Below are 20,678 nucleotides of genomic sequence, written 5' to 3' on the forward strand. Positions count from 1 at the left end.
AGACGCGTTCAAGGGCGAAGGTCACGGAGCTGCCGCAAGGCATCGTATCTTCCGATGCAGTAGAAAGAGTTGAGAATGACGGGCCAGGATATCCGACTGTGGTTCAGCAGGCATGGAACAACATGCGCAAGTTTGAGAACTGCGTGCTACTCACCCGTGTTGGCAGCTTCTACGAGGTAACACTCTAAATGGGTTCGACTGTACTGCCACAACCAGCTGACCATCACAAGCTCTACTTCGACAATGCTGAGGAATATGGTCCTTTACTCAACCTCAAGGTGTCGAAGAAGAAGACGAACAAGGGACCGGTGTCCATGGCAGGATTTCCGTTCTTCCAGCTTGACCGATTTCTCAAGATATTGGTCCAAGACCTCAACAAGTACGTCGCCATCAGCGAAGAGTTCGCCAATGATGCTGTCAAGAAGGTCAAGTCGGGTGGCCTTCTCTTTGACCGTAAGGTTACGCGGATCATCACGCCCGGAACATTGATTGATGAAAATTTCATGGATCCGTGGGAGAATAATTATGTTCTGAGCATCCATCTCGAAGATGCGGCGTCTCGAGACAGAAGAAATCCTGAAGAGCAAACGACTGAAAACGACGCTGAGTCCCTCGCCGAGACAGGACCAACGGAGGTAGGACTGGCATGGCTTGATTTGTCAAGCGGAGACTTCTTTACGCAAGCTACGGACTTCCCCTCGCTTTCATCCGCTATTGCCCGGATCGGGCCTCGGGAGATAGTTGTTGACAGCAGTCTTGAGAGCATAGAGCATTCGCCTCTCATGTCTCTGCTAAAGCAGGATCATCACATCCTGACCTACCATAAGACCGCCGGGCATGCGATCTCGATCGAGAGCTGGACGCCAATGCTCGAAGATCCAGTCTCGAAAAACTACGCATCTGCATTCACACCAGGGGAGATAACAGCCGGAAGCTTCCTCTTGGACTACATCAGGACTCGGCTTCAAGGATCTACAACGAAGCTACAGCCGCCAGTCCGGTATCAGAACACTGAATACATGACGATCGACAAGAACACACTGCGTGGTCTTGAGGTGCGGGCCACTCTACGAGATGGAAACTATCAAGGTAGCCTGCTCCATGCTATCCGCAAGACGGTCACTAAGAGTGGTACTCGGCTGCTCACTCAGAGACTCAGTAAGCACTTACAGTTCACCTACTTCCCTCTAATGCAGCAGCTGGCCGGATACTGACTCGCCCAGCTACGCCATCCATGTCATTGTCTGTCATCAACAGCCGGCTAGATCTAGTGTCTGAGTTGCTTGGACACACAGCCCTACGACAAGATGTTGTGGTACTGCTGCGCCGCACATACGACACGCTACGGCTTGTGCAGAAGTTTGCCTTCGGTAAGGGTGATGCGGATGACTTGCTCGGCCTCGCAAGCACTGTCCAGGTCACTCAAGACCTCGCCACTGTGCTAAAGAACCACACCGAAAGCCCAAGACGCGAAGTTAACCTGGAAGGCGATGTTTCTCTGAGATCCGCTCAGTCAACCTGCGTTCAGGACATACTGAGAAGATTGAATTTCGAAGGCCCCGTTGAGCTCTTCCATCGCATCTCGGAAGCCATTGATGAGGACGGCTTGTCTGAGCAACATCGTATCCAGGAAAGTGAAGCTGCGGTTATGGCTGGAATTGCTGGTGAAGTACTACAGGAGGAAGCTGATGATGAGGAGATTTGGAATGTGCCGAAGCGTTTGAGGCCGAAAGAAGCGGGGAGTCCGAACAGCAACAGAACTGACACTGAATTCAGAGAAGTGTGGATTATGAAGCGAAGGTACGTAGCCTTGTGACCAAAGCTCTTGTGTGCGTTTACTGACGTCAACAGTGCGAGTCTGACTTTGCAAAGCCTGCATGTGGAACTGGAGAAGATCCAGCAAGAAAAGACAGAACTCGCCGAAGAGCTGAGAGAACAACACGGTATGTGTAGCCGTTTACCTCAACAGCGGCGGCTAACCTGCTGAACAGACGCTCCAAGCTTGACGTTACGATGGACCCCCGGCTTGAGCTACCACTGCCACGTGAAGGGCAAAGATGTAAAGTCGGCCAACCTAGGCCCTTCTGCAAGAAGCGTCAGCTCAAGCAGGTCAACCAAATCATTCCACTTGCCGGAGTGGACAAGTCTAGGCGCACGGCTGGACAATGTGAAGATGCGCATCCGAGCAGAGGAGCAGCGCGTCTTCGGCGAGCTCCGTGCCCAGGTTGTTCGCAACCTCGTCAAGCTACGTCGAAACGCCGCAGTGCTGGATGAATTGGACGTTGCGTGCTCCTTCGCAACGCTTGCGCATGAGAAAAGCCTCGTCCGCCCGCTACTGAATAGTGGCACTTCCCATATGATCGTGCGTGGCAGACACCCAGTCGTTGAGACCAGCTTGACTGAGCAAGGCCGCACATTCACTGCCAACGACTGCTTCGTTGGGGAAGGCGAGAGGATTCTGCTGTTAACAGGTCCGAACATGGCCGGCAAGAGTACCTACCTCCGGCAGAACGCGCTGATCTCCATCCTCGCCCAGACGGGCTCCTTCGTACCCGCCGAGTACGCAGAAATCGGCCTTGTCGACAAGATCTTCAGCCGGGTAGGATTCGCGGATAACCTCTACCAGGACCAGTCGACTTTCATGGTCGAAATGCTGGAGACGGCTGAGATCCTCAAGCAAGCAACACCGAGGTCTTTCGTCATCATGGACGAAGTTGGCCGCGGCACAACGCCTGAAGATGGCATTGCCGTCGGTTACGCCTGCCTCCATCATCTGTATCATGTCAATCGGTGCCGGACGCTGTTCGCGACGCACTTCCACGCTCTAGCGGATCTGACCGAAGGGTTCGAGAAGCTGGGTTGTTACTGTACAGATGTATCAGAGGAGGCTGGTGATTCGTTTTCTTATGTGTATCGATTGCGGAGGGGCGTCAATAGGCGGTCGCATGCTCTGAAGGTTGCCCGGCTAGCTGGTAAGACTCGAAAAGCCTCCTGTTTTGGGTCACAAATTGGATGCTGACTGTTTGCAGGATTGCCGGACGAGGCCATCGCAGTGGCAGGCCGAATGCTCGCGGAGTTCGAACACACGAAAGGGCCGGTCGGAGAGAACCCAATCCGCTATGCCGAAAGCGTTACTTCCGCAAATACAGCCGTTGCCTGAGTTACTGTGATAAAACCAAAGAGAGAGTGATATGAAGGCGCGAGGAGAGCAGTGGAGCCTCAAGGGAAAGATGCGTATTGATATCTGCACGCAATGACTACGGCGCGAACTCGCTAAGGCGGCACAACGTAAACGCCCAGGGTCGGTCACCGACATACTTCCACAGCGCCCACTGCGAATTTCACCCCCAAGACCTACTCGTTTCTGTTCGTGAATTGAGGTTTTTCAGCGGGCTTCCGTCTTGAATCAGGGTTTCGGGCTGACTACACTGGAAACTGGGTACGCGTACCCAGATGAGTTGGTGGGTCAGCTCGCCTACTGTTAACAGACCACTACTAGGCGGCTGTGCCCAACGGTAGCGACGCCGATCAGAACTATCAACGGTACGGGACGTATCGTGGGCTGCATCTGACAGAGACAGAATGCATTCGCTTGGTGTTTTTCGTTACCGAAGCTTCACTTGTGTTATTTTGTTGTGGGCGAGATGTACCAAGCTTTCCAGAGTTCAAGAACTTACCAAGGAACTCTTGTCAGCGACCGCAACTACGGAAACATCTACTGCTATTGATCCAAGGTCTGGGTGATGTCTGAGCGAGAGCACACTGCCTATATAGTCTGCTCATGTCCTGATCTTGCCCTCCTCTTCAGCCAAGATTCTCAACGCCGTCAAGTCTATCACTCTTAACCAAATCCAATCTTCATCGTCAAATTACCATCATCAAACACTCAAAGACCTCTTTCTCTCACCACTACCATCTCATCCAGTCCACCCCATCTCTCTCTCTCACTTTCAAACATCGGAATGGCATCCACTACCACCATCTCCAATCTCGTGACCTCCACCGTCGGCACCATCAACAGCTGGTTCCTGTCCCGGCGCATACCCTTTGGTGCCTCCTGCAGCATCTGCCAGTCCTGGCGCGCCATGCCTGTTGCGCTGGCCTGCAACCATGTCGTCTGCTCACACTGTCTCTTGGGCTATATTATGGATAGCCTATACGAGTGGATCGACTACGAGAGCGTCGCAGTAGGCGACTCGAAGATCCTCGGGTGCCCCTTACAGACCTGCAGGCGCGCGATGTGCGAGATGGCGATCCTAGGAGACGGCACGATGGCTGTGGCGGGCCTTCCGGCGCCTCGACAGCTCATTCCTCTGTATCACGAAACCCCTAACGCTCCGCTTGTGCAGCATCAGCACGCCAGCAGCCCCGGCATGGAGATGGAGGAGGACTCGTGGGCCGACGACGAGCGCTCGGCCCAGCCTGATGAGACCCCTGGCGCCTCTTACCTGGCCCGCCCGGGGGAGCAGCAGCTCTATACCAGGAGTCCGAGCATCAAGCGCGAGGCACTTTCTCCCTTCCCGGTGCCCACCGTCTATACCTCGATCAGATCTCACTCCGACAATCTCGAGCCGCAGCGCGGCATCAAAAGGAGCCTGAGTCCGACCATCAAGCAGGAGGACGACTCGGCTCGCCCTCCGCCAGCCCGACGGCGGCGCCACGACGTGACGATGCGGACGAGGATGGTGCGTACCGCGTAGTAAACCCGCCTCGGGGCCCCATCGTGGGCGGAAAGCACACGCGCGGGATCCTGGGTGTTGCTTACGTAGATTCCAAGCTACCATTCGGCCAGGACTAGTGGGGGACTCAATATACCTCCCGTGGCACCGTAAGGCGTGGTCCGGCGCTTGGTTCTGAACTGTAGAGTACTTGGTGGGATTCATGGGGGTGGGACATAGCGGGGATAGCGGTGTACAGACATCTTCCGTAGCTTTGTGGTGATCAAGTTCTCTCAATACGTTGTGCGTATAGTTGTTTGACCGGCTGATCTTTTGTGGTATGTCGGAGTGTAGCTGGACCCCACAGGCGCAACCCGTCACGTGACTCATTCGGTCCCTGACATTACGCAGCTGAGATCAATTGGATCAAAGGTCTTTTCTACTGCAACAGGACTAGACAACGATGCACGAAGAGCTGGAAGAGGCGGAAGAGCATCTCGACTCCGCACTGCAACAAGAGTACAAGTCGACATACAGATTACATACTTCCAAATCATTACGCTAGCGCGCAAACAACACATTACTCAAATTGATGAACTCCTGCATTTTTCGATAGCAAATCCCGTCGTTTCGCCCCCTTCTCAAATATACCAGGGTTCCTGCGCTGCCGGTAGTGCTGGCCCGTCCGGCCCATACTCGATAACGCTCCTCTTCTTCCTGTACGGCCCGATGCCCATAGGGAAAGTTGGCGAGAAGATAGGCGGCCCGGTGTTGAAGACTGGGGTCGGCGTGGTTTTACAAGTAAAGGCCGAGCTACTGGGAGCAGCCCCGCCGCCAACCGTCTGGATTATAGTAACAGGCGGTTGTGCGGAGGCAGTGACTGTGACGGCTGGTCCGCCGCCGCCGCCGCCTGTCAGGGAAACGGAAACCGAGACTGAGGTGTAGGTGACTCCATTGACGACGGTGGTGACAGGAACGGCAGTAACGGTCTGAGGCGCCGCAGTACTGACCACTGTCTGCGTGACTGGCACGAATGTGGTCAATAGCACTGTTTGGCCGTTGGAAACTACGGTGGAGACGACGACGGAATTGCTGACTATCGTCGCTGTGACTCCCGGATTGGTCCCTGCGCCGCCCTGCACAGTAGCTGTTACACCTGGATTCGTGCCAGCGCCGCCAGGAATTGTGGCCGTCACCCCTGGATTTGTTCCCGCTCCACCACCAGGCACCGTCGCCGTAACGCCAGGGTTTGTGCCAGCGCCGCCCGGGATTGTGGCTGTTACTCCAGGGTTTGTGCCAGCGCCGCCTGGGATTGTAGCTGTGACCCCTGCATTCGTTCCTGCGCCACCACCTGGCACCGTTGCAGTGACGCCCGGATTAGTTCCAGCTCCACCGGGGACGGTGGCCGTGACGCCAGGATTGTTTCCCGCTCCGCCAGGAATCGTAGCTGTGATTCCCGGATTAGTTCCTGCGCCACCTCCCGGCACTGTTGCTGTCACACCGGGGTTGGTGCCTGCGCCGCCCAGTCCTGTTCCCGGTCCGTTGCCGCCTGGAGAAGATCAGTGTTAGCTTATGTATGGTTAAATTGGTGTGAAAAGGCGGCATCGCTATACCAGGCGAAGGAGGTGAAAGCCGAGTGGAGACATATGCGAATATAAGCTCAAATATGGGGAACAAGACTACTTACCGGTTACGGTGATGTACTGCGTGGCTGTGATAACAATAGTTTGCTGAGGTAGAGTGGCCATGGCACCACCAGGGAGCGTGATGCTTTGAGAGCTAATCACTATTACGCTGCTTCCAGAGCTGCCAGTCGCCATCTGAGATGGTAGCGTCATATCGCCGGACGGAGAGCATGTGATGACTCGTTGCGCGGGTAGCGAGACCACAGAAGGATTCTGCGGAATTATGGTCAAAACCTGGCCTTCGATGCATACAGATCCAATGACGCCTAATGAGGTCGTTGTAAGCGTGGCTTGAGGTATGTTGATGGTGGTAGTTAGGATTTGTGTCACGGTAAGGAACTGGCTTGGAAGATAAGCTGACCCGCCCGGTAAAGTGACAGTCTGAGGGTAGATATCCAATCCTGTCGAAGTGGGTCTTCCGGTGACCGTTTGACCCGGCCATAAAAGCGTGCCAGGCGGACTGCAAGTCCTTATGCCTTGAGACGGCATGGACACTATTGAGCCAGGCGGGAATGAAGGAATAATAGTCACGCCTTGGCTTTCGATGCACACCGATCCGGTAGTTCCAGAGGCAGTCGTAGTAATTGTAGTTGAAGGAACATAAACCACAGTGGTAAAGGTCGCCGTGGCCATCGAGTTGTACGAGAAACTCTCCACACTAGTTGGCAGAGTCTCGTTGACCTCCAGGGGAGAAGACAGTAATTTGGCACTATCGATGCCAATGTGTAATTCACTGAATTGCGCACCTCTTTTGAGCTGGCAGTTCGGAGTCTGGCGATTCCTAAAGTATGAAACACCAGCGCACAGCATGGACGTGTTCCCGAAATGGACGACGTTATGCATGTCGCATGCGGCAATGCAGGCAATGAGAGAGTCCTGATTTTGGCTGTCGACGGTTGAATCTGCAAGCTCAGTATCGCAGTAAACGCCCCAGCGCGAGCCCATAAGGCCATTGTAAGGAGAACCAGGTGCCGAGCCCGGGCAAGCGGGAGTAGTGGTAGCAGCGTAAGGCATCGTCGTTGGAGATGCCATCGATGGTACAGTAGGAAATGGGTTGGTCATTGGAAGATTAGCCGGACACGTAAGGGGCGTAGGACAGCTCGTAACAGTGGTGGTTATATCCAACGTGACGGTCCTAGGCGGTCTTGCGGTGCACATTCCTGGCATAGGGACAGGCATGGTCACTGCTACAAGCGTAGGCGCGACACCACACGAATAGCACATAAATGCAGACGTCGTCCAATCCATTGACATGATCTTGTCAGTACAGAACGTTGATGTCCGCGTGACGGTAATGCGACACGGCCCTGTAGGACAGATGCCTGTGTATATTGCTGTCGAAATAGTTAGCGGTCCGAATTCAATGTTAGAAGACATCGCAAAGCTTACTTTCGAAGATGGTGGTCGGGCTTGCTGTGGTCGCAGGACCTCCGAGAGCCGGCCCTGTGGATGACAGTGATTTAGGCCTCATCGTGCTCGATGGCGTGCTGCTGGATATTGGCCTCATTGAAGAGGTAGAAATAGACGGCATCATCGATGGTGAGGAACTCCCGACCGTCGGTGCTACCGCTGAAGAAGTTGTTCCCGACCCGGCCATAGTTGACGAAGGCGGTGGGATATCTAAGCGAATCGCGGCCCAGACATCCATCTTTGGCGTGATAGCACCAAGACTTATCTTGGGGTAGCAAGGCGCGGTCTGGGCACCGTTTGTTTCATTGAAGAGCCAAATGGCATTGACACAGCCAGCCGTGCTGCTACAAATTCGGATACACTCAATGAGGCTCGATACGTAAAGAGGAGAGAACTCCGCATTGGGACCGTCACGGTCCCTGTAGCATTCGACTTGATAAAGACGGCCTGCATCAGTATACACTTGACCGTTGGAGGCTGGGCAACTGAGTATGCTAGGCAATGAGGTGGAAGTCGAGGCCGTCCAGGATACGCTCATTGGCGGAGAGGAGAGCGGAGACGATATCCCTGCAGAAGTAGACGTAGATAAACTGGAAAAGCGTCGTGCTCCGTTGACTGTGGGATCTCCGACGGTGTTGCCGATTTCGCCTTTGGGATAGCAGAAATTGTCTCTATATGTTACAGCCTCGCAAGATGGATCTGCCGCGCAGAGAGTGACACACAATTCGAAGCTATTGGCTGGAAGAGGAGCGGTAGGCAGGTTGAGGCCCGTGTAATCATAGCCACAATTCACTGCAAATTCAACACCACTAATGTTACGTATTGAGCCAGCGCTCGATGGACATAAGGGGGACATTGAAGGCGTTGCGGATGATATTGACAAAGATGTCGGAGACGTTGCCTGTATCATTGCCGAGGACCGAGAAGAGGTGTTACGCGGCGGCATGGCGGCAACTCGCATAGGGGCTATCGCGCCCCAAACATCGGTGTTGAAGGAAGGTTCCCACAACTCCAATTTCGGCCAGCAGGGTCCATCAGGGTCGTAAGATACATCAACACAATTGGGTAGATTGCCGCAGAGTGCGATACATTCTTCAAAATTATCGACGTCGACAGGTGAGCCCGGATAATTGCCTCCATAATGATCGACGTAGCATTGAATGGTGAAGTCGATGCCGTTGACTCGATAGGACGTGCCATTAGACTGCGGACAGAGGAGCGAAGGACTAGGCATCGCAAGACTAGAGGATGATCCAGACGAGGAGCTCGTGAGGGCTAAGCTGGAGGTACCAGTTGTGGGCGTTGCGGTGGTGGCGGATTGGATTTCGAAAGTGTCCTCTGCAAACTGGCCCAGATAGATCCGGCCAATGTTGGTGAGTTTCCCGTTGGCATCGAGCAGGGTAGCGCCAGCTCCCACGTTTGAGACATCACTACGAAATCCACCGAAGTAGGAGTAGTGCGTCAGACCATACGATGGCGGTAGCGTTACGTCGAAGTAATTCAATGTCTGGTTCAAGAAAATCTCACTATTCCTTGCCGAACTATGCGCGTATGCAAATTCCGTAACCCATATAGTCAAATTCGGATAGGTGCCTTTGATCTGTCCGAGATGACCTGCTAGGCCACTAAAGTCGCCATAGTAGTGAGCTGGCAAGAAATCTGGGTTGCATCTTCCTGCACAAGCCGCAAACCAGTCCCGGAGCCAGGCAAATCCACCTTGGGACCCGGAGACAGCGGGTGCTCCGAGACTGACGCCGTAACCGCGCAGTGGCTCAAGTTGCTGGACCCACACTTCTGCAGCTCGCGCCGGAGTTATGCTGCTCCCGCCAACGTCAAAACCGAGATCAGGTTCGTTGAAGCCAAGTACGTAAGGCACGCGTTCCCCAGCCTGTATCCGGGCTACAGTATCGCTGAGGAAACTCCCCGGGAAGTCTCCCCAAAGCATAGGGATATACAAGATAGGACTCGAGGTGGCAGCCTGCCGCTTCCGTAGAATCCCACTATCGCTGGCGAACGGAATGGACGGCATGTGTCCATAGTTGTAATACCACGAGATGTTGGCGCAATCTTGCGCCCAAATGAGATCGTCCTCCGGGTGCTCGGAGGAGGCAACGTAGACAAGACCGCGCTTTTGGCTTCTAGGACAACTTGACTGCACCGCCGCCGGACTAGTCGCAGCGGATATCGAAGATGAGGTCGCCATCCATATAGAAGACGGAGTCGAAATCCACATCGAAGACGAAGTCGATGGTCGGGTGGGAGACGATGATGGGGACATTATGCCGTTAGAAGACAATGATGGAGACATCGCGCTAGATGAAGATATTGATGAGGACATGAAAGTTGTAGAAGACGCTGACGAAGACATCGCTCTGCTGGAAGCCTGTGAAGAAGACATTGCGTTGCCGGAAGATGGTGACAAGGATATTGCGCTGCTAGAAGACGAAGATCTAGTGCTGGATGTAGAGGTCCCACTAGATCGCGAGATGGAGCTCGAACTGGCAACCGGAGTAAGTCGTCGTGCGCTCCATGTATACGAGAACCCACTGTTGATGGTGAAGCCTGCAGACTTCATGTAGCACATCTTTGCATTAACATTGTATGTAGCAGCGAAGCAGCTTGGCCGCGAGTCACATGCACTAATGCACTCGTTAAAGGTGTCGATATTGCTAAGGTCGCCTGCTGAGCCACCGCCCATGGATGTGGTGCAGTAAAGGAAGAAGGCATCACTAGTGCTGTTGCCATTGACGGTGGTGTAGTTGGCGGACGGGCAGGTCAAGATGATTGGAGCAGTTGGAGTAGACGACTGGGTTACGGCTGAAGACGTCGGAGAAGTTCCTGAGATAACGAAGTGGGTCGTCGAGGAAGACCACTGAGATGATGATGAAGGCGACCGAGATAACGACGAAGAGGACCAGGATGATGAAGATGATGCCGACGACGAAGACATCACCGCCAAGACTCGCCTGGCGCTCCAGATATGAGCCGGTTCGTTGTTAAATGTGCTGAATCCGGCCGGCTTGAGGTAACACATCTTTGAGTTGTTACTGTAGGTCGCAGCAACACACTGAGGCGTTGCATCACACCGCATCATGCAATCTTTGAAGTCTGCTACACTGATGTCGCCCAAGGAGGCACCCCCGTAGGACGTTCTGCACTGGATCCAGTACCCATTCGGCCCTGTATCGAAAGTAGTACCATTTGCGCTGTCGCATGCAACGATGGGTGACGAAGGAGATGACGAAGATGACGAAGCTGACGAAGCTGATGTTGAAGTTCCCAGTCCATTTGCTGGCGATGAGGTGCTTCCAATTGGCGAAGACGATGGACGTGAACTTAAGGTGCTTGAAGACGTTCCTAGGGTAGAAGAGCTGGAAAGCCCCAGCACAGCGGCACGCTCGAAACTCCAGATTGAAGATCCGGCAACAGCTGTATCCGTGAGCGTCCTCCTCCTTTGGCATGACTTCGCATTGTCGCCGTACGTAGCCCCGATGCAGTCAACTGTCTCATCACAAAACCTTACACATGATTCGAAAGTCGGATACATGCCATTAAAACTGCTGCCAATGGCACTTCCAAAGTACGAAAGTTGACATCTGACCAGGTAGGTGTAGTTGCCGCCCATGGGGGTAAACATAGTGTTGTTTGCGCCAGGGCAAGCTACCGACGCCTGCGCTGCCAAGCTAGTGGTCGATGAGACGGAGCTAGATGTAAGGACTGAGCTGGTGCTGGAAGAAATAGTGGCCACGGCCGACGAAGAATGCCCGGGCCCATCACGCAGGAAGGTCCAGTCAGTCCTACTGCTCTGGTCGGTGTACGTGTACATCATGAAACTGGCCGCTAAGGCACACGTTTTCGTTGTAGTATAATAACCGCCTACGCACATAGACACCGTATCGCAAAGAGCCGCACAGTCGTATGGTGTAGCGATGTTGTAGTATTCTCCTCTAGGCATATGAACGAAGCTGACTCGGCAATGAAATACATATCTGTTGTAAAAGGTTTGATAGACCGTGCCGTGGGAGGCAGGACAGGTAAGCGTGCTTCCTGGCAAAGCGGCGCTTGACGTTCCAGATGTGGAAGAGGAGGTAGTTGACGTTGTGGTAGTGTGAGGAGTAGAGGAAGATGAAGTGGATGTCTGAGGATTAGATGAGGACGAGCTTAGGCAACCCACTGCCGTAGCTGAAGCCGTGGGTGAGATTGAAGCTGCTGCAGCTACACTGCTGCGGACGAAAGGCCAAAAGTAAGGTCGCTCGAATCCGGGGACAAAGGAAACGCCAAGGTTAGTACCCATAGTACACGTACCATCCATATTATTATGATACCCGCCCTCGCAACCCGCGGTTCTATCGCATTGTTTGATACAGTCGATGAGTGTTGGGGTGCTGGCCATGCCTATTCCGGACCCGCTAAGCCTCACTGAGCAAAGGATTGCATAGGTATAATTGGTAGCTTGATAAGCTGTATAGTTCGCGGTAGGGCAGGTGATATTGCATCCCAACGCGGCCGCGGTCGGCATTCCGGATGCAGCCGACGTCGTGGAGACAGACGCAGAGGACCCCAGAGCTAGAGGCTCCGACGCCGTGCTCGCTAACGCTGCGCTTGAAGAAACCGATGTTGGCAGGGTTGATGAGGAAAACGGTGTACCCGGAATCTGGTATACCCTCAAGGAGTTGATTGACCAGTAGGCCTCAGTGAAGTTCGAAGGGTTATCGCCTACGAAGTACACGCAGGAATCCCAGCCTGTTTGGTTTGCGGTCAATGGGCAGCCGGAACTGGCGTATGCATTACCAGCCCATTGTCCGCAGAAGTCGATGTTGAAGATTATCTTGTGGTTGACGAATTTGGAGTCGATGTTACAGGTATTAGGGCCCTGGAAGTTGGCCAAAGGCACTCCAAATGTACTAGGGTCGGGCGTGCTGCTCGTAACACCGGCTGGAATGGAGTTGCGAGGGAAAAACCACATCCGAATCCATGATGATGTCCATTCCATAGCGTAAACCTGCTGCTCGTAAGCTTATGCGAAAGAAAAGAACATGGACCACCACCTACTCCGCCACCAATTGTGTTGAACCCTGCTCCGTAAGTGTCGGTCGTCCTCGCCCGGACACCGCAGCCGCCGGCTTGTGACCAGCAGTTGGGGGTTACCAGCTCGCTGTTCTGATTGTTGCCAGCTATAGTGCAATTATTGGACGTGTGGAGTGTCATCCTGTTTTTGTCTTGCAAATTGGCTCCTTCGATGATGTCTAAAGCCATTGTAAGCCAGCTACCAACAACGCCTCGTGAGCGGCTGAGAACGAAACCGACCAATTTCTCCGTAAGCCGGCCAGTTCTCTAGGCCCTGGCCCAGCATCCAATACGCTGGCCAGGTTCCACATCCAAAAGGCATATGTCTGATGTCGGCAATGAAAAGACCATGTTGATAGGTGGCATTCGTGGAGATGCGAACACTAGGGCGACCCTGGCCACCGATCGGCCAACGATTGGTAGTGTCCACACCCAGTCGCACATGGTCGGAATATGTGTTGATCAGTCCATTGTCCTGTGCGTAGCTCCTGTTCTTGTAATGGACATGTCCCCATGTAGGATCCGGCCCCTGTTGACGCCATTAGATTTGGATGGAGATTTTCAATAGCTAGTAGAGCAGGGCGTACCGTGTAGAAGTTGAATTTGTCGAAGAAGTTGGTCGGAAGATACTCGTCAATGAGAGCATACTGAGCAAGGGTAACAGACACGAGTGAAAGGAAAGGAACGACGAGTCGCCTCAGACGGTCTGACGGCGGCAGCATCGCTGCTGGTGACTAGTAACAACGCGATAGAGACAGACTGTAAGAGAAAGACAGACGCGTACTGTAAGTATCGCGAGATGAGAGAAAAGAGAGAGATGCCATGGCCTTCCATGTTGTTGATCGAAGCTCTGCATTCCAGCAGCTGCCCCCTTCAGGCGTGGAGCGTGGATGCATTCCTCAATACCGAAGTGTGTTGGCCGTAGCCGCTTGAATGGGGATCGCTTGTGAAGCATTCCGCGACCATCACCGTCCTACTAGGATGCCGCAAAGCGGTCGAGGCGTGTCGGGTGCCATAAGTCATACCCACCTCGTCCCTAGCAATTCATCCAGCCAATATCGTTGGATGCTCCGCTACTAACGTCTGCAGTGATGTGAGAATGTGGAGCACTTGGCCTTTTCCCTGTGAAGCACTCATCTCAGCTCTCGCCGAGACATATCCGGAAAAGGCATAAGAGGGTGATTACTCAAGTATACTATGTTGTTAGGCTGCTCATCACCCGTCTCACCTACGATCTCTTCAGCACGCAGCGCGCAGCAATGCCGCTGTTTGGTTCTTTCCAGTCGAGTTGTATCCATGTGGGTCAGGTCATTCGGTTGTAGTCACGGGACTTCTAAGTCACTGCCCAGGTGTGTCGGGTGCATATACGACCTCGGGAGTACACTATATCAGAGGATTCTATGCCTCACGACAAACCAGTGTAGAGTGCCTGGATTCGGTGGACGTGCTAGCACAGTTTTATGGCACCTACTCGAGGCTCATTGCATTGAGATTATCCTAAGACTTTACAACTGCACTCGCCAACATATTCAATAGTCTATAGTAGTTTATATTCCCGCTCTTATTTCTCAATGCTTCCTCTCTTCGAGTGCTTAGGTGACATCCCGCAATAAAACTCTTGGACTTCCAGTGCTTTACCTAATCTACAAGTATGCGCTATTCACGTCGCTACTTTCGAGCCGTATTCGATGGTGCTGGTCTGGAAGTGGGCAATAATCCTCTGACAACGTTCATCAGCCTGTCCCTGTCCTTGCCAAGATATGTGCCGTTCTTGTCCAGATGCTGAGCGACCGAAGCCATAGTCCTAGCCTCCTTGTTCCCGCCGCTCACGTCGCTGAGCTCATAAGCCCCACCGACGAGGCTGCCAACCAAGGGGTCCCTGACTGTGGGATCCAAGTCTGCTAATGGCGCAAAGGTGATATCGATGGCCGGACCATGCTTAGCCATCTCGTTCGCCATAGATAACACTGCTTCCTTCTCTTCTGCATCCCTGAATCTGACCAATTTTCCGCTTAACAACCGTCCAGCGAGTCGGTGTCTCGCTGAAAAAGCCGTCATGTCCTTCCTGTCAGCTAAGAGGCGGAACCGCTCCTCGAGAAGGTCTTGTGCTCCGGCAGGTGTTGCTGCTGTAGCTCCCCCCAGGCCCAGCAGCTCCTCCTTGTTGGCGATGCTCGGGTTGAACTGAACTTCCTTAGGCCGTGACTGCTCGTATTCTTCCAGCACGACCTTGAGCAGGCCATCCGGCCATGCCTTCGACAAGTCCCTATCATCAGATTTGTCATCCTCCTCAACATCGAATTCCCCACCTGCTGCTCCTCGTCGAGCAGCGCCGCCTCTTCGTCCACCTCGAGCACCTCCCCGAGCAGCTCGGCCTCGCGTACCGCCACGGCCAACGGGAGGTCTTCGGTCGGCTCTGCCGTCTGGTATGCTCTGTGCCACTCGCACCCCGGTGCTCGTGCGGCCTTGGCCTTGGTCGCGGCTTAAGCGCAATTGGGTTCCCCCTACTAGGTTCCCCCGTCGTATTGGCGATGACAAGACTCTAGATATCGTGGCATTCGGAGCTTTCCCGGCATTCATGCCTCGCAGATCAATGGATGGACCATCACTACCAGCTCGAGGGCTGCGACCAGGGGTACTCGGGGTTTTGGTGGGACGGTTGATGGGGAGGCCTTGGATTTCGGAGGAGGCGGCACGGGAGAGCTGTTTCTTTGCGGCCAGGGAGAAGTTCTTAGCTGCACTGCAAGTAAGCGGAAAGCTTCCTGAATGTACCCCGAGGACGGCAACAAGGGTCACTCAGTCACTAGGCGGACATGCAGAGACATACAGGTATATCTCACACCGGCCCTGTCGGAGGGACTCCTGTCCTCTGACTCCGTGCTATCGACAGGCTTGCGATGCCTTTCTTCATCACATCGTGTCGACGAGACGTGGAATTGGCGCAGCGACGCCGCAATACCGTCGGTGAGCCTGGCTAAATCATGGCCCATGGGTCTCCCTAGCCCCATTGATGGGCGCCCATGCCATACAAACATATTGACAGCCGCGAGATACAGACTGGATCTTTGCGGTTGCCAACTTTCTGAGGTCTCCATCTCGGAAGAACTTCGGGGACGTCCGAGCTACCTCAAGCTCCAGCTTCACCAGCTCACCGTGCCCAGGGGCATGTGGGCACCATTTTTTTAAGCATAATCTAGTATGGAAGTTCATGTCTCTTATTCTCAAGCCGAATTAACTTCGCAGAACAGCATCAGCATAGCTACGCTCTTGAACAGGTTCTGAACAGCACCACCAGCAACCTGAACGCGCCCCACCCCTTCCGGTCCTACCTCAAGCCACGTCTCTATCCGTACAATACATCACCATCTCTACCTGCCAACGCTAGTGTCGCTACCCAGTCATAGAACCCTCTATCTCTCGGAAGCTTTCAAAAATGCTCCGCCGTCCAGCAACGGTCATCACCCTCACGGCCGACGACATTGCTGCCTACGAAGCCAATCGGCAGCGGCGCATGCAATCTCAGCAGAACCGTCAAGGCTCGGAACTCTCCTCTTTCGATGGCTCAAGGAACGGCAAGAGCAGAGCTGATCCGAGTGACGAACTTAAACCAATGCCGCAGGAGAAGGCCCGCAATGTGAGAACGCGCGAGGAGAGGATCATGGGGGGTGGAAGCCGAGCCTGAGGCAGAATATGCCCATTTCCGCCAGGTAGATTCTGCATGGTATGGAGTTAGGGGCTTGAAGTTAAGGCAGGCCGGAATCAGTGCATGGTCGCTACGGAACGTTGTCCACGGTCCGCCGAGATGGCTGAGATTCCTCATGTTAGTCCCCAGCTCATCCTGCAACTCAATGAAATCTCAGAATATACCCTTATCAAACGCCTTTACAGGAGCTGAGATGAAGAGGCAGAAAGAAGCTCGGTCTGAACGTTTCTCCAGTGTTAAGCGCTCATTTTCAGGGAGCTTAATCTTGGTGTGCTACAAGAATCAACCGTGGCGCTGCTATTCACTCAACTAAACAAGCTGTGCACTCCGAATACGAGAATCTAGCTTCCCGTTCCTCGTGGCCTTGCAAAGTCTGCCACATTCCACTGCTGTTTGCTGTCCCTTGCATCGACCGCAGCTCCATCCCCGTTATGCTGACATCCGACCCACACGAGCAAGGAGGAGGCCAGTCCAGCCGGGGACCTGGGTTGGAGCGCCCATAGGCATTCCACACGCGCAGAATGACCATAACACCGCTCGACGAGTCGCCGCGCGCTTTGCCGGCATGGATGCTTTCCTGCGACTCCTTTGGCCCAGCGTCCGTTATTGTCCTTGATGCGACTCGTTCACGTTTTACTCCTTCTGTCTCTGAGTCCGGCCGCTGAGCCTATACAGTCTCTACTGCACACATTACAGCGCGCCTTAGGATTTTATTCACAACAAGCAGCGGTAGCACATCGCTTCGAGTAGTAAGCAGACAGAACTTGAAAGCTATTTCTGGCCATGGCGCGGTATCAGTCATGGCGAATACTCCTGCTCCTGGTGGCCTTTGCCTTGTCGGTGTGTCACACATGCCCTCACTAGTGCAGACGGACAAGCTCATCCCACGTCAGGTTGCGGCATTCTCTCCAGCAGAAAATGCGTCCATGGCTATGGTCGAACTTGAGGACAGGCAGTCAACATGGTCATCGAGGTGGTGGTTTGGGAACATTAGACGCCAGGGCAAGGTCGCGTACAACACCAACCCTGATTACCAGCTGTTCCGCAATGTGAGGGATTTTGGTGCTATGGGTATGTTGGAAGTTACTCAGTTTTAGGCAGATGCTAAGACTCCCACAGGCGACGGCATTACTGACGACACCGATGCGCTCAACCTTGCGGTTTTATACGGGAATCGATGCGGCAACACCTGCGAATCGAGCACTGTACAGCCTGGACTGATCTACTTCCCGCCCGGAACGTACAGAGTCAGGGAGCCGATTATCATGTACTACAACACTCATGTGGTGGGCGACGCTGTTGACCTTCCTGTCGTAAAAGCTCTGCCAAACTTCTATGGCATTGGCGTCTTCGACTCCGACCCATACTACCCGAATATCGAGCCCGGCAAGAACTGGTGGCAGAATCAGAACAACTTCTTCCGGCAGCTACGAAACTTTGTGATTGATATCACAGAAGTACCTCCAGGGCGAGGAGCTTGCGTGCATTGGCAGGTCGCCCAAGCAACGTCGCTGCAAAATATCAGGTGCGAGATGGTCCAAGGGGGCGGTAGTAACAACAAACAGTACGGCATCTTCATGGACAACGGATCCGGAGGCTGGATGAGTGACATGACGTTCAACGGGGGCAACTATGGCGCCCTTTTCGGAAATCAGCAGTTTACAGTCCGGAACTTTACCTTCAACAATTGTCAGACCGGCATCTTCATGAACTGGGGCTGGACGTGGTCTATGATAGGTTTTACGTTCAACAACGTCGGAGTCGGCATCGAGGTGACCAATCTTGGCGACATGGGCTCCCTCTTGGTTCAGGACGCCACGTTCAACAATGTTCCTACCGGTGTACTGACAAGTTTTGACGCTAAATCATCTCCCCATTCTGGAGGAACAGTCGTTCTTGACAATGCCGACTGCAGGGGCTGTCAGGTTGCCGTCAGCGGCCCTGAGCCTGATTTCAACGTAATCTATCCTGGTGGGACCATCATCCAGTCATGGATTCAAGGGCGAGTGTATCATGGCTACGAAGCCTCTGAATCAATCAACAACATGACATGCTACGAACCAGCTACGCAGGCAGCACGCATTCAACAGGCTGTTAACCCCCCTCCGAAGCCTAGTGTGCTGCTGGACAACAGCGGAAAAATCTTCACGCGCAAGAAGCCGCAGTACGAAGATGTACCTCTGTCACAGTTCATCTCGATGAAAGACCGCGGCGCTAAAGGCGACGGAGTAACGGACGATTCAGACATCATACAGTCGGTGATTAACACAGCAAGGGAGGATCAGATAATCTACTTTGATCACGGCGCCTACGTTGTGACCAAGCAGATATTCATCCCGCCGAACCGCAAATTCGTCGGAGAGTGCTTCGCCCTCATCATGATCAAGGGCAATCCAAACTTTATGGATATGGCCAACCCCAAGCCGGTTTTCATAGTGGGCAGACCCGGCGATGTCGGTACTCTGGAGATGAGCGATATCATGTTTGAGACGATGGGGCCTTCGCCGGGTGCCATCTTGATGGAGTGGAACCTCGAAGCATCTGCGCAGGGTACTGCGGGTAAGGCTTCTCACCCTGTTATGCCAGTGCCGCAGCTGACACTCTGACCCAGGCTTGTGGGACACCCACTGGCGCATTGGCGGCACGGCAGGGACACAGTTTCAGGAAGACAGATGTCTTAAGACTCCGTCGGTAAAGACCAGCGTGAACCCTGAGTGCATCTGCGCTTTCATGATTTTACACGTCACCGCCTCTGCCTCGATGTACATGGAAAACATCTGGGGCTGGGTGTCCGATCATGAGCTCGACATGGGTCTGCGCCAGCAGATCAACATCTACAACGGGCGCGGCGTATTGGTCGAGACTACTAAGGGTATCTGGCTGCTGGGTACCAGCTTCGAGCACTCTGTGCTGTATAATTACCAGGTCGCAAACGCCCAGAACGTTTACATGTCGCTTATCCAGTCGGAAACCGCGTAAGTCTATTCTCCTTTGCCTCATTCCCTTTCCCCACAGCTGAGCCTCTGCGAAATTCCTGCGAATCCTATCGTTAACCTTCCCGTTCCTTCCGCATAGCTACATGCAAGCCAACCCCAACTCCCTCACCCCCTTCCCCGCCGACCCGCGCTACGACGACCCGACTTTCTCCAACTGTTTCCTGGCCACCTGCCCGAAAACCATCGCGCTGCGCATCGTCAACTCACAGTATATTCTCATCTACGGCGCGGGCCTGTACTCGTTCTTCGAGAACTACAAGAGCGATTGCCTCCAGATGCGCGACTGCCAGGAGCACATTCTCGCCATCGACAACAGTCAGAGCGTGTACATTTACACGCTCGCGACTGTGGGCACGACGAATATGGTCACAGTGGATGGCGTGGGCGTGGTCAATGAGCAACCCAATAAGGCCGGCTTTCCGCAGGCGATTGCGATTTTTGAATATCAGTAGTTTGGATAGATTGCAGGATCCCGGTGGTGGTATTGGGACTTGACGCGTTGTTGTTAACTCATGTCGGAAATGTACGATATGCGGTTTTCCTGCTCAAAGACGAGATTCTAATAGTTAGTTACGTCGTAGTTCACAGACTAGGATTGGGGTCTCTGGGCGACTAATAGCTGGAATATCGATGAACCGGTATTGAAACCTCCCATTAGTGCATGACAACAGACGGAGAACTTGATGATAGAGAGCCCTTTATACCTCAGTGAACAAGCAGTATGGATATGATCGCCATTTGCTGGCTGTCTCATGTCTTGTACAGAGCCACCTTGCGCCCCTCGGTTATAACTGGCTGGTGTTGCAAATCGCCGGCCACGGACCGCAGGCCTCAGACCCTACAGCAGGCCTCAAATTCTGCTGCAAGCTTCAGGACTCTAGACAGAATGCACTGCGTTTGCTCATCGATAATCTGTTCAATAATACTCTTGCCGCCGAAAAGTCTTCGGTATAGCCAATCAAGCCACCGGCTGCATCTATGTAGACAAAACGGTAGCGGAACTATTTTGACGGCTAAGCCAGAGATATAGACTGTCACTGAGTCAACTTATCGATGCAACGCCATTATTTAACTATTCGTTGATGATCGCAGCGATTGTATAGCGTCAAGCGTGATCTTGGTAATACGGTACCAAGACCGAAGACCTTGGTAAACAGATATA

General features: G+C 53.6%; 10 protein-coding genes across 10 annotated transcripts; 6 read left to right on the forward strand and 4 right to left on the reverse strand.

The window, feature by feature from the left end:
* Positions 1-122: 122 nt before the first annotated feature.
* W97_03451 (uncharacterized protein) lies at positions 123-3,160 on the forward strand (the record flags this gene model as incomplete). Its single annotated transcript, XM_007781348.1, has 6 exons — positions 123-176; positions 231-1,158; positions 1,224-1,800; positions 1,852-1,943; positions 1,992-2,972; positions 3,030-3,160. 6 exons carry the CDS (start codon positions 123-125, stop codon positions 3,158-3,160), a joined length of 2,763 nt encoding a protein of 920 aa, XP_007779538.1.
* An 802-nt stretch (positions 3,161-3,962) lies between these two features.
* Positions 3,963-4,700, forward strand: W97_03452 (uncharacterized protein; the record flags this gene model as incomplete). The annotated part of the gene is made up of 1 exon (XM_007781349.1): positions 3,963-4,700. One exon carries the CDS (start codon positions 3,963-3,965, stop codon positions 4,698-4,700), a length of 738 nt encoding a protein of 245 aa, XP_007779539.1.
* A 599-nt stretch (positions 4,701-5,299) lies between these two features.
* Positions 5,300-6,478, reverse strand: W97_03453 (uncharacterized protein; the record flags this gene model as incomplete). Its single annotated transcript, XM_007781350.1, has 2 exons — positions 5,300-6,207; positions 6,346-6,478. The coding sequence occupies 2 exons, from the start codon at positions 6,476-6,478 to the stop codon at positions 5,300-5,302; spliced, it is 1,041 nt and encodes a 346-aa protein (XP_007779540.1).
* A 1,325-nt stretch (positions 6,479-7,803) lies between these two features.
* Positions 7,804-9,956, reverse strand: W97_03454 (uncharacterized protein; the record flags this gene model as incomplete). Its single annotated transcript, XM_007781351.1, has 2 exons — positions 7,804-8,039; positions 8,843-9,956. 2 exons carry the CDS (start codon positions 9,954-9,956, stop codon positions 7,804-7,806), a joined length of 1,350 nt encoding a protein of 449 aa, XP_007779541.1.
* A 76-nt stretch (positions 9,957-10,032) lies between these two features.
* Positions 10,033-10,629, forward strand: W97_03455 (uncharacterized protein; the record flags this gene model as incomplete). Its single annotated transcript, XM_007781352.1, has 2 exons — positions 10,033-10,263; positions 10,513-10,629. 2 exons carry the CDS (start codon positions 10,033-10,035, stop codon positions 10,627-10,629), a joined length of 348 nt encoding a protein of 115 aa, XP_007779542.1.
* Positions 10,630-10,974: 345 nt separating this feature from the next.
* Positions 10,975-11,622, forward strand: W97_03456 (uncharacterized protein; the record flags this gene model as incomplete). The annotated part of the gene is made up of 2 exons (XM_007781353.1): positions 10,975-11,190; positions 11,368-11,622. 2 exons carry the CDS (start codon positions 10,975-10,977, stop codon positions 11,620-11,622), a joined length of 471 nt encoding a protein of 156 aa, XP_007779543.1.
* A 78-nt stretch (positions 11,623-11,700) lies between these two features.
* W97_03457 (uncharacterized protein) lies at positions 11,701-13,542 on the reverse strand (the record flags this gene model as incomplete). The annotated part of the gene is made up of 5 exons (XM_007781354.1): positions 11,701-11,891; positions 12,401-12,755; positions 12,806-12,999; positions 13,061-13,349; positions 13,408-13,542. 5 exons carry the CDS (start codon positions 13,540-13,542, stop codon positions 11,701-11,703), a joined length of 1,164 nt encoding a protein of 387 aa, XP_007779544.1.
* Positions 13,543-14,488: 946 nt separating this feature from the next.
* On the reverse strand, positions 14,489-15,807 carry W97_03458 (uncharacterized protein; the record flags this gene model as incomplete). The annotated part of the gene is made up of 2 exons (XM_007781355.1): positions 14,489-15,552; positions 15,645-15,807. The coding sequence occupies 2 exons, from the start codon at positions 15,805-15,807 to the stop codon at positions 14,489-14,491; spliced, it is 1,227 nt and encodes a 408-aa protein (XP_007779545.1).
* A 443-nt stretch (positions 15,808-16,250) lies between these two features.
* On the forward strand, positions 16,251-16,499 carry W97_03459 (uncharacterized protein; the record flags this gene model as incomplete). Its single annotated transcript, XM_007781356.1, has 1 exon — positions 16,251-16,499. One exon carries the CDS (start codon positions 16,251-16,253, stop codon positions 16,497-16,499), a length of 249 nt encoding a protein of 82 aa, XP_007779546.1.
* Positions 16,500-17,371: 872 nt separating this feature from the next.
* On the forward strand, positions 17,372-19,968 carry W97_03460 (uncharacterized protein; the record flags this gene model as incomplete). The annotated part of the gene is made up of 4 exons (XM_007781357.1): positions 17,372-17,591; positions 17,640-19,079; positions 19,132-19,495; positions 19,596-19,968. The coding sequence occupies 4 exons, from the start codon at positions 17,372-17,374 to the stop codon at positions 19,966-19,968; spliced, it is 2,397 nt and encodes a 798-aa protein (XP_007779547.1).
* Positions 19,969-20,678: the final 710 nt, after the last annotated feature.

Source organism: Coniosporium apollinis (assembly GCF_000281105.1).
Source record: "Coniosporium apollinis CBS 100218 chromosome Unknown supercont1.14, whole genome shotgun sequence".
Taxonomy (NCBI): Eukaryota; Fungi; Ascomycota; class Dothideomycetes; genus Coniosporium; species Coniosporium apollinis.